The sequence below is a fragment of the Populus euphratica genome, unplaced genomic scaffold, assembly GCF_000495115.2.
Source record: "Populus euphratica unplaced genomic scaffold, PopEup_1.0 scaffold51.1, whole genome shotgun sequence".
NCBI lineage: Eukaryota > Viridiplantae > Streptophyta > Magnoliopsida > Malpighiales > Salicaceae > Populus > Populus euphratica.
In genome coordinates, this window is record NW_011499932.1 from 884,282 (window position 1) to 896,900 (window position 12,619).

Sequence of the window (12,619 nt, forward strand, 5' to 3'; positions counted from 1 at the left end):
TCACTCTTATTATCGTACGTAGATTGGGAGATTGAAATACAAGAATAACTCATGTCCAAAGCATATAAAGGAGATGGTTGTGTAAAATAATGCGAGCGTAAGAATTACGGGAAAATAGGTCATGGGATGGGATCCAAGGCGAGGAAAGTATTTTCCCATGCCGGCTAAACTACTCTTCAACTCTTGTTTGAGCAATCTTTTGTCGAGATAGAGACCCAACAATTTTCATTAGAAACAGCATAAGCTATACGATGTTGTCAAGGAAAATTTTGTAGCTATTTGTTGAAATTTGTCGAGTCAGATACTAAGGACATTTTCTAAGCATATAAGCCAGCACAAAGTGAAAAATCTAATTACCTAGACAATTTATCAAAGCATGATACCACTGCCAAAATCTGGTATTCTGTGGTGTAAGAAATTTAGCAGACGATTCTCCCCCCATTTCCAGAGGATAGGTGAAAGCTAGAGAACTATAGTACTATACAACAAAGTGATGGGACATTTTCATTAGAAACAGCATAAGCTATACGATGTTGTCAAGGAAAATTTTGTAGCTATTTGTTGAAATTTGTCGAGTCAGATACTAAGGACATTTTCTAAGCATATAAGCCAGCACAAAGTGAAAAATCTAATTACCTAGACAATTTATCGAAGCATGATACCACTGCCAAAATTTGGTATTCTCTGTGTATTTTGCTGAAGCCAGAGAATTTGATTTTCTTGTATTTGGTGTAAGAAATTTAGCAGAAGCCCCCCGTTTCCGGAGGATAGGTGAAAGCTAGAGAACTATAGTACTATACAACAAAGTGATGGGATGCATCCAAGCATTCGCCATACTTCAGTGTCCATTTTCACCAAAAGACCCATGCAATCATGCCAAAATCCATAGTCGTTCATATGGGGTCGATTTTTCATTTTACAGTGCTTGCATACACACAAGTGTGAACCTACGACCCCTAACAGAACACTCCTCAACCCATTCATTTTCAAAGGCTTTGACGGCCAGAACTGAGATTTGGTAGCAATCTCTTGACTTTTCTGAACCTCAACATTGAAGAAAACTCTCTTTCACTGCTGATTATGTAAAAATAGCAGGAGTTAATCTGTGTGCTATGGCTACAATAAGTTGAAAGTGCCACACTTTTGTTTTAACTACGTGCAATAAAGATAGATTGTGACAACCCAATTATACAGCACACCGAAAGCATACAGTATTTCTCATCATCACAGGATTACAAGGTTTCTTATCTTCATACAAGAAAAATTCTACAGCCTTCCAAAACTTACGTTACATAGAAATTTTCTTCACATATTTTCTACTGAATTTATCGACATGTCACCATTCCTACTAATACATGATAGGAATTGTCAATTTGGGATCTGGCAAACTTATTAGCAACTTTGCAACTGCCTGTCAAACTTGCATGTCAAATAAACCACATAGCAGCAATATTATGAGCGGGAAAGAATGATGGTTTTAGTTATTTCCACTGGATAGACAACAGATCATCTCTAAATCAAACTCAATCCAGGAGGCTTTTTTTCCTTCTCCTTTTCTTTTTCTATTTTTGCGAGACTAGGAACAGGAATTTCAATGACTTCTTTGTATTGTTGTTTTATGGTAAACACAGGGAAAGAGGAAGGGCTTGATACATTAAATATGTTGCCTCAAATGCAATCATCAGATACATTACAAATATATAGTGTTTCAACTTGAAGATACAGTTTCAGGAACAGACCTTTGAAATGGGTTCCGATGTTCAGGAACACCATCTTCAGCACGTTTATCTTCAAACCATTTCACCACTCTTTTCCGGGGCAGGTTTGTCACATGTACAATGCTGCTAATCATTGTGTTCTGCATTGTTTATAGATACAAAGAGGGCATAAGGAATCACGATTTCCCCATATTAATACAGCATAATTGCGAACAATAAAAACCTTGTGAAAAGTTTGTACAGTATAAGCAGGAAACTAATCTAGAAAGAGTTTAAGAGTAAGGCTTAATAATGATTGATGACAGAACTTCAGCTGGGTCGGATTCATTTGATTGGGAAAGAATAGAGATAAAGGATTGCATATTGACAATACCCACGTGCATGTAAAAATTATTGAAGGGTAAAACTGTCTCCAAATACTCTTTGTTATAACCCAATTTTAGCTCCTTGGCTTTTAATTTAATTTCACGGGGATTAAAATTTAAATTAAAACCATTCTTATGACAAACCTTGACTGTATGACATTTTTTGCGAGTGCATCACATAAATTATAAAATCCATTTCCTATAATTGATTGGCAATTCATATAACATCTTAGACTATTGGATCCACATTTCTCATAGTACTAAAAAAGCAATATCAGTGCAGATAGCTTTTTCACAACAGAGAAGGCTGAGAAAACTAGACTCACAGTGGGCCTCTTAGTTCTTCTATAGACTCTTTCAAGAGTTTCAACATGGACTTTCTTCAGTCTCTTTCGAGCAAACCAACTATCCTGCCTAACATGAACTGGCAATTTCATCTCACTCTCGGATTTTACAACATTCTCCTCTCTTGTTTCTTCAGGAACAATTTCACTTGGTTTAGTTTCCGGCATCACCAGTGTAGGTGCAGGTTCATCAGGTAATGCAGCACTCATCATGACAAGATTTGGAGGAGGGTCACGAAGCAAGTCAAGAACAACAGCCCTGTCAAGACAAAGCTCTGCAGCAAGACTTTTAATCTACAAACAAAAGAAAAATAAATTAATAAACCAGAAATATTCGCTATTGCCACTATATTTTCAAGATTGTCAAAATCACATCGCTGTAAAGACACTTACACCTGTTTTGCGGCGCCCAATTTTTAAAACTCGAGCGAGTCTCCGAAGTTGCCAATTCTTAAGCATCACAGGTCTTTCCTCCTCATCCTCCTCTCCTTCATCACCGTCATCATCCTCAACATCATCTCCAACAGAACTAGCCATTTCTACCTCAACATCATCATCTCCACCAACTCCTAGTGCCTCCTCCAACTCACGTTGAAGCTTTTCAAGGTCTTTTTCACTTAAATCACCATCTTCATAGTCGCCATCACCCATTGACAAACCATCACTTTTAAGGTCTTCTTCTAACATACCAAACAATGCCTCAAATGCATCTTCATCTATCTCATCTTCTTCCCTCGCTTCCTTCTTAGATACACTTTTCTAAAGGAAAAAAAAATCTTTTTGACAAGTAACACAAAATATAAACAAACAATTTTCCGCTAAAAATTACCTCAAGCTTTTCAAAATTTCACATTTTATTAAAAAATGCAAAAAATCATTTCTTCTTTTTATTTATTTATCTCGTGAAGTGAAAATTTATATTAACATTAATCAGACAGATAAATTATTAAACTCACTCGAACGGGATAAATACAATTGAATTAATTAAAAGATAAACATTGCATTTTCTCAAGAAACGATAAATAACTCTATTCAATTGCAAGAAAAATTAAACACCACTTTCCTTTACTCTTCTTCTCCTCCAATTTTCCCAGTAACCAAACACACACTTTCACCATGAACCATTTCTTTCAATCTTGTCATTATCTATTATAAAGTGGGAAAAACTCAAATGGGATATCAAAAGATTACAATTTTACTCAAATTTCGTCAAAGTCTTCATTCTTTTCTGCCATTTGAACTTAACTATCAATATGTTAAACAAATTATTCAACAAACCTCACCATAAGCACAACACACACAAAAGGAGCATGTAAATCTATCAAAGCTGTAATATAATAACAACTATAAGCGAATACCAAGAGCTGTTAGCAGCTAGTATTGTAAACACGCATTTACCTTCGTTTTCTTTGAAGAGGAAGTCACTGTGGAGTTGTGGTTTCGACGGCGAGAGAAGGCGAGAGTGGAGGTAGCAAGAGAGTGACGTGGAAGAAGGAGATTGGATGGCCTCAGATGGAATCCATCACTAGAGTGTAAAGATGTTAAGCTTTGAAATGCTGTTGAGGCGCTTGAAGATGACAGAGCGAACGCCATTTTTGCAGCCGAGAGCAGATTAACATCTGTGATAGATATCTTTGGAATAAGCTCTAAACGCCTCGTTTCATTCCCCCACAGGGTTTTAGTGAATTTTCATTTTTATTTCTTTCTTTGGATGGATTTTACCGTTTTTTCAGAATATGGTTTTTGTGAAATTAATAATTAAATTTTCTACAATGATTCGTAAGATTTTATGTTATGGCTAAACATAAATCCCTCCATGATATTTTTTTTTTCACTTAAAACTATATCAAAACTAATATTATTTTTTGTAAAAACATTTTAAAATCAATTTATGTGTTAATAGAAACTAAATGATAATTTTGAAAATACATATTCCACGTTGTTTTGATATATTCATAGAAATATAATTAATTTCTATTGATGTTGGTCTCGTAGCTTGAAGTAAAAAACAATTAATAAATAAAACAAATCTTCTTAATAATCATCAAGTAAATTGTTTACTGGATGTTTCGTTATAAAGAACGATAATAATGAAAATATAAATAAAATTTATATTTTTACTTTATAGATATTTAATTAAAATAAATAAAGTAAAAATAAAAATAAAAATAAAATGTAATTTTATAAAAAATTATATTTTTACTTGAATTCTGCGTACGGATGTAGTTGTGATAATTTTTAAAAATATTTTTTATTTAAAAATATATTAAAATAATATTTTTTTTAATTATTAAAAATTATTTTTTTATTCCCACATTAAAATGATTTAAAAATATAAAAATATTATTTTAAAGTAAAAAATAAATAAATTTAATTTTTTTAAAAATATTTTTGTAATGTAAAAATAAATCCAACCTAATAAAAATAAATAGAAAATTATGGCATCTAATAATTTTTCCATAATATTTATAAAAAATAATAGGTGGATGAATTTAATAACTGAAGTGTTCGACAGATATTGTGAATGTTTTTATAAAAATATTTTTTATATTTTTTAGCATTAGTATATTTAAATCACCTGAAAATATTAAAAAATTAATTTAATATTTTTCTAAGCCTCGCACGTTTTTAAAACATAAAATTATGCTAAAAAAACATTGGTGGGCTACTAAAAGTTAGACAAAACGAAGTAGTAGCCCAGCCCATGATGAACACTTGGGCCTGCCTGGCGCCCACCGAGTGCTGCCTCATTTATCCTCAATAATAGAACTGTTTTAGTCTCCCGGCGCAGGCACTCCCCTCTCGCCTTGCAACACACAGTCTCTCAATAATGGCAACATCAACAGCAGCGGCAGCAGGAACAACAAGGAGAAGGAGTTGGGTAAGCAATCTAACATCATACGCAGCTCGCATCTATTTCTTCATCATCTTTCTCCAGGTCCCTCTTTTCAGGTACTGACTACATCTCTGTTTTTTTTTTTTTTTTTCAAAAATATCACTCTCTTAATCTTTCAATTTCTCAAGATCCACTGTTTTCATATAGACTTCCATTAGATTAACAGTTTATTAATTCCAAGAGTAGCATTAGTTTGATAGATATTTCTACTCGGATTTCTTGCTTCGCTTTGCTTACTCCATGTTGAAAAAAATATGGAAAGTTTGAGATTAAGACGAGCGAAAAAACTAAATGGGATGGGTAATGGGTTTCTTTTTCGATCAAGTAATTGGGTTACAAAATGAGGGTTGACCAATCCATTTCAAGTTGGATTCAATCCCATATGACTTTACCAGCTAAATCAGCGACGCTTATAGCTTTATTGATTTTTTTTATACATATAGTAAGGAAACTATGAAATCGAGAAATTTTAGTCATAATTTGAACTTGGTGTTCGAATTCGTGATCCGGCATTAGGATTGACGTGATAGGAGTGGACTGATATGATGAATTGATTTGTCGAAAGTATTTATTTGTCTAAGTATACAACCGGGGAGGAGAATGTAGAATTATGAGATACACTTTAGCTTAATTTGTATTTATTTATTTATTATTTTTTGTGTAGGATACCATGTAGATCAGGCATGTGCTCAACGCCAATCCATGTGACATCCTCCCAGTTGATTGCTAGTGAGATCTTTCCTGTTCCTGTAGTGAAAGCTCTTCTCTACCCTGGAGCCGTTGTGAATGGTCTTGTGAGGAACATTACTGTTCCGAGCTGGGATAAACTGTTGAATATCTATAACTTGACCAGTGCGAAGGAAGCACCTGCAGTAACTGATCTTCAGCGCTTAGAGGTTCTGCTTTTCAACTTCTCATATCCTTCTTCTTCTTTTTTTTGAGTTATACAAGAGGAGGGAGACACATTACTTCTTCTTCTTGGCCCTTGGATATGTTTTAAGTAATAAATAGTGCAGACCAATCAATCTTGCAGAAATTTTAAGTACTTGCAGTTTGTCTATCATTGTTTTCTTGTTGGGTGATTAATGTGTTTGATAGGAGTTTACTTATTGCTAATGAATTGGGGCTGCAGATAATTTTGTCAAATCAAGTTGAACTCTAAATTCATCTCTCGTGAATATAGAGATATAATGATTGATTGTTACATACAAGCTCAATTTTGTCCTTAAATTCCTCCTAGGTTCATTTTTACCATGTAAAAATTGTTCTCACTAAATTGTTACTCCCAGACACCATGGCTTGCTTGTAATCAAAAGCAATACCGATGCTATTTTTTCCTTTATGTGTTTGCATTTATGGAAATTCATTTCCTTGTAGATTCTTATTCGGATACTGTTTTGAGCATGGTTTTACTCTCACAGGCATCAGGCTGTGCTTATGAGCTTTCTTTATGTCTTCAACAAGCTCACGTTTATCAGTCAGTGTTTCATATCCATGTGTCCTGTTCCAGGTTCTTGCTGGAAGCTACTTTTCTGTGGCTGGAGCTCTTGTTGGCATTCTAAAACCTGGGAGGATGAGCATGTTTGGAACACTTCTTATTATCTGGGGGCTTGTCAAGGAAGGGATCCTGGGAAAGCCAGCGAATACAGATCCTGCTATGGCTGTATATGTATACCCAACAATGTTGATTGCCCTGGTCTGTGCCTTCTCGTCTGTGAAGTATGATATGAAGAAGGTTGTGAGAAGTGCCCCGCCTCAGCCAATTGCAAAGCCTCTGCAGAGATCTTCAAAATCTAAGCTGAAATGAGATTCACGCTTCAATTTTAAATGATGTTCCTTTTAGTGCTAAACTTCCCAGGGTTGATCAGGTGAAATTTTATCTATTTCTGCCAAAAGCATTTTTGAGATCTTACAATAGATCTGATATTAAATCTTAGTGGGAAATATGTTGATCAAAAAACCTGAGGAATCTATAGCCCGAGCCCAGATCAAGTACCTTATTTGAACTTCTTTTGAATGTCAAGGAGAAATGGTTCAAGGAAATGCAAGTTTTATCACTTGTATTACTGTATGATTCCACAATGCCTTTAAGATTTCAGACTTTCCTGTTCTTCTCCATTTCAACTTGAATCATGAAGGATGGATAATTTTCTTTACTTCCTCGTTAAAATGTCATGAGCATTTACAGGGTTTCAAGTAGTTTTCTCCTCGAAGGAGGGCTAGCATCTCTTCTCGATTCCTATCGCCGAACCTGAATGAAATTGCAAAACACTAGCCAGGCTAACCCTTTGGTGACATCAGATAAAATTGGAAATGTAGAAAGTGCTGGAGCAGGCTGAAGATTAGATGGCCTAGGTGGACACTTGTTTGCTTTACAATTTGATAATGGGCAAAGGTAACTTGATTTTCGAAAGCAAAATTCTGAAATCCCTGCTCTCTTAAAAACTATCCAAATTGTAAAATTTACCCGCAGATCAGAGGAAATTATCAATTAAAAGATAGGTTATCATTACAATAGCCAAAAGGTGACAATAACGTCCCCATAACCACAGCGAAAGGCAGACATCCCTGCTTTAGCAACCATATACAAAGGCCTGTGAAGTCAAGTAGAGCCTCTCTCCTTTTTCAATGCGTTGGAAAAAATTGAGCCATTGAGAATACGAGAGATACATGAAGAGAAAGTAACAAGCAGGATCCCAGTAGAAAATCGAGCTAGCTACCTCCTCAAGAGCTTGACTTGGAGTTCGAAGTACGCAAGTAGGATCTCACACCACTTTGCTAGCAAGAAAGATAGGTATGCGTAATTGTGCTTTGGTTTTCCTTTACATTTGAAGATTATATCTGAGTTTTGTATGTATGCCTTCAAGATATTGTCTTCTCTTTGTGCTGAATCTCAACACCAGAAAGTTTCCTTCCCAGAAATGTTCTTTACTCTCAGCTTTTCAAATTACTGGATTTTCTGAGAGAGAATATAATATTTAGCTGTTCTTTCTTACATTAGTTGCAGATTTATCAGCGAGGGCTTTGTTCTTTGTGTTGCCAGTAGTCATAGTCCTCTACTTCGATAACAAGTGTGGAAATTGTTGAAGCATTAAAGTGAATAGATGGAAGAAACAAACAATGATACTTCAATCACCATCGAAGAACTAGCAGCTTCAATGAGAGGGGAGTTAAACGGCTTGCCTTTTCTGCCTTCACAGTGCTGTATCCACACAGTTCCTAAGCAACTGCATCGATTGAACGAAAAGGCTTGCACACCTCAACCGGTCTCAATTGGGCCACTGCACCATGGCAAAGAAGAACTAAAACCAATGGAAGAGCATAAAAAGAGGCACCTTCAAGATTTTCTTCAAAGGACTGACTTAAGTCTGGTGGATTACCTTAAAGACGTAAAAGAAACGGAAAAAAGGTTACGCGATTGTTATGCAGAAACCATAGAATTTAGCAGTGATAGTTCATAATAGTGATTTTAGTGGATGCTGCCTTCATTATTAAAGTCTTGTTATCATTTCAAAACAAAGCGAAACGGAAAGGAAAATATCGTGTATTTAATAAACCATGGACGATTCAAGATATAAGGCTCGACATCTGATTACTTGAAAATCAGCTTCCTTATTCTGGAGGATCCTTTTGGTCCTGCAAAAATAACCTTGCCGTCTGGTATAGGTCAAAGGCTTTCCATCATCGAGCTTACCTGTGAGTCTCAAAAAATATGTGAGACTTGGAGGAAATGGAAGAGAGATCTCAGATAGTAGAACATCTAGTTTACTTTCTGAGAATTTTCCATAAACCTGCTCGGTTGAACTAAAAAAGAAACTCACAACTCTGATCATATCCAGTGCAACAGAGCTGCATCAGGCTGGTGTCAACTTCAATTTGGGTCAAGCAAAAACTTGTTTAACATAAAATTCAGTGATGGGGTTCTAGAGATACCCAGATTGCAAATAGTTGGCGCAACAGAGCTTTTATTCAGGAATCTGCTGGCATCTGAGCAATGCCATTGTTCTAAGAACTACATAAATGACTTTGATCATCATCAATCACCTTGCCAACACTGCTAAGGATGTGGAATTACTTGTTCAAGACGGAACTGTTCAAAACTAGCTATGGGGTGATGAAGGGATGTCAGCTCTTTTTCATGGCCTTGTCAAAGAGACTATTGTCATTGTCGATCATTTATATTTTTCTGGTCTTGTTGAAGAGCTGAATGCATATTGCAGAAATCCATGGCACAAGTGGCAGGCAACTTTAAAACAAGATTACTTCAATAATCCATGGGCCATCGTTTCTATTATCCCAGATGCTATACAAGCAGCAGTGTGTTCTATTTTGTCAGTGTATGTACTCCCAAACTGTTTTTCTTTCTGTTTTAAGTTGCTTTGGGTTGAGCAGTATGCTAAGTATTACCTCGTGAGTGCAGTCTCTGTTCTGTTGTCAATGTCTCATTTTGTCTAATGACATTGTGAGTTTCTGTAAAACTGCAGCCATCAACTATCTTAATATATTGCCAGTAATGATTCAAGTAGTTTTTGCCTGATCTAGAAGGAATACTGAATATAAAAAGAATAAAAAACATTACTTCCTCACAAGCTGACAGTGTAAGAGAAGGAACAATCTCAGCTTCCTCATTTCTTACGTTAGTTGTTGCTTTGCAAGTTCAAACCGTGAAGGAAAAACATCAGAGAAACAAGAGTTACTGTTTTATCCATTCCTTTTAGAGTCACTGCAACAATTGTTCAAGATTCACAACTAGGTGAATGAAAAAACTATATCTTCTTAAAGATTAAAAAGCTGGAGACCACCTTCCTATACCATTGTTTTCAATTAATAGAATCAAATGGAGGCCTATAGCACAAATGAAGGAAAGAGTAACTAGCTGATTTTGAACAGAGCACTCATGCTTCTAAGGACAGATTTTAAAAAGAATGATTATGCCAGGTATAAATCCTTCCCATCTCCTTATACGTGGCTATATGTGTTTCAAAAAGAAAAGGCTACCATCACATACCTCCTTCATATCTTCTTCGGCAGGTTTTATATTCAAAAATTAAGAAAATAGGACCTTACGTTCAAGTGAGATAGCTCTGTTACACGTTTAGAATGCATAGAAATCTAGTATTGTTTCCAGATGATAAACTGACAGAGAAGTATAGGGCAGTGGCTTCCATTGAAATACTGAACACGCCATATTAAATGAAATAGTGATCAAATTCCATTATAAAATTATTAAGATTAGAACTGATTTGGAGAGATACCAGTTTGATCAAAGACTAATCCCATGTACAAAAAATATGTTTCCTCTATATGTGAGTGTCCTATCCATGGCCCCAACACACCATAGATGACCTTGCAGCTCCAGAACTCCTTTCATCCCTGCTATTTCCCATACGAACTTGAATACTCTAAGAGCCCTGTCTAGCTGCTTCATCCCACTCCAAACCATCTCCTCCTCATCTGAAGTCAAAATCCTTCCCATGCTCAAGAGGAATGCACTCTCACCACCACCACCATAAATGCCACCACGTATGTCAACTTCGATGTCTCTAACATGTCCATAAAGGTAATACAATAAAAGTGTGAACAAACAGCGGGAAGAGTGACCCAACGTATTCGAGAGCTTCTTCTGAACCAAGCTTTCTTGATGTTGAACATCCTTGTATCCAAGACTTTTATCAATCGACACATCCTTGATTTGAGACAAACCTTCTTTCATGGCTTCAAGCTTCCCCACATGATGAACTGACCACTTTTCACTTTTCAAACACTGAATAAGATCATGAAACATCTCAAGAACATCCTCCCAGCCACCACAAGTAGGAGGATAACCAACGCGTTTAGCAGGTGCAAGCCTCATCCACGATGTGGAGTCATGCTCAGATGAAGTATCCATATCACTTAAGAACTTTAAACAGCTTGAAACTATCTGATACCCCATGTTGTTCCCTTTGCCTAAACAATTATAATTCAATAGATCCATCTCTGATTTCAGCTCATTTAGTATCTCCTCCAGCGCTGCTCGCCAAATCCGATGCTGTGTAACCTGTTGGCATATAGTGAAACGCACTACCTTCCTCTGCTGTGCAGATACATTAAGAAAGTTACTAACTTTAGCAAGTGAATCCACAAGCATTGGCTCTCTTTCACTTGATTTACTAAAACTGACAACTGGGTTCCTACATTTTCCATCAACCAACAACCCCTTCACATTTTCCGAAACTTTTTGCTGAACAGATGGAGACCCAACAAAAAACCTTACAAGTGACTTCAAAGTGTGCATCTTATTCTCAATGTACTCATCAACAATGACAGACCCATCATTGACATTCACTAACCTTCCATCAATCATATCCACATGTTTTAACTGGTGGCTCAATTCTGTTATCTTTGGAAACACCTTCTCATACCATTCAATAGGCAAAACCTCTTCTTGGGTTTCTCCGGATGAGTGAAACAACCTCAAATTCAAATGGATAACTCTATTTCTCTTGTATTCAAAGCACTTTGCACCGGTGAGAAACTTCTGTACATGTCTATACACCATCATTAGCTAACAACCTCCTCTATCTAATAATAAGTAAACCACACAGCAGGAACACTAACAATATTCACTGATAAGATATTGGATTCTTAAAAATGGATCTTGAATTTCATCATCAAAATCAATTCTTTTAAAACTAAAGCTTTCTTTCAGACATTTTATCGAACAAGTTGTGGACCACAAATCCGGCATACAAAAACAAATGTTGTCGTGAGCTATTATGTGATAAAGAAACACTAACAAATAACGAAATTTACTGTAAGGAAATAGTTTAGGATCTTGAATGAATGGAGAAGAAGATTAAAGCGCGAAACCTGAACTAAAATTGCTGTCGCCGTTGTTTGAATTATATAGCCGTTGTTGTTTTGATCTGGTTTTCTCCTACGACGGAAATTGATAACTATGGGCCATCTATTCTTCAGACCCAAAAAAGTGGGTTCATGATTTTTTCATGGGCCGAAAAAGCACCATTATGCCCCTGGGTGGATCAGGCATGGGCCCATAATCTTGATTGATTTAAGTTCTTTTAAATTGATTTTGAATTTGGCTCATTGTTTCTTCTTATTGGCTGGGAAGAAAACAAAATGTGAGAAAACCACTCAAACTCACATGAGCATGTTCTTTCTAAAGTTTTTATGCAGATTCTTGATTTTCAAAACTTAATTTAATTATGAATCATTTCATAAGCCTTAATAAAAAAAAATTAAATTAACATAGAAGGATTAATTTAAACAAATATATATAAGAAAAGAGAATAT

General features: G+C 35.7%; 3 protein-coding genes across 3 annotated transcripts; 1 reads left to right on the top strand and 2 right to left on the bottom strand.

Annotated features, from left to right (window-relative positions):
* Nucleotides 1-1,513: 1,513 nt before the first annotated feature.
* OCP3 (overexpressor of cationic peroxidase 3) lies at nt 1,514-4,061 on the bottom strand. The gene is made up of 4 exons (XM_011041411.1): nt 3,826-4,061; nt 2,821-3,186; nt 2,410-2,721; nt 1,514-1,858 (listed from the first exon to the last, which is right to left on the bottom strand). The coding sequence occupies exons 1-4, from the start codon at nt 4,018-4,020 to the stop codon at nt 1,709-1,711; spliced, it is 1,023 nt and encodes a 340-aa protein (XP_011039713.1). The 5' UTR covers nt 4,021-4,061; the 3' UTR covers nt 1,514-1,708.
* Nucleotides 4,062-5,185: 1,124 nt separating this feature from the next.
* LOC105136177 (uncharacterized) lies at nt 5,186-7,479 on the top strand. Its single transcript, XM_011041412.1, has 3 exons — nt 5,186-5,379; nt 5,988-6,219; nt 6,834-7,479. Exons 1-3 carry the CDS (start codon nt 5,258-5,260, stop codon nt 7,128-7,130), a joined length of 651 nt encoding a protein of 216 aa, XP_011039714.1. The 5' UTR covers nt 5,186-5,257; the 3' UTR covers nt 7,131-7,479.
* Nucleotides 7,480-10,297: 2,818 nt separating this feature from the next.
* On the bottom strand, nt 10,298-12,262 carry LOC105136178 (uncharacterized). The gene has a single exon (XM_011041413.1). The coding sequence runs from the start codon at nt 11,865-11,867 to the stop codon at nt 10,587-10,589; it is 1,281 nt and encodes a 426-aa protein (XP_011039715.1). The 5' UTR covers nt 11,868-12,262; the 3' UTR covers nt 10,298-10,586.
* Nucleotides 12,263-12,619: the final 357 nt, after the last annotated feature.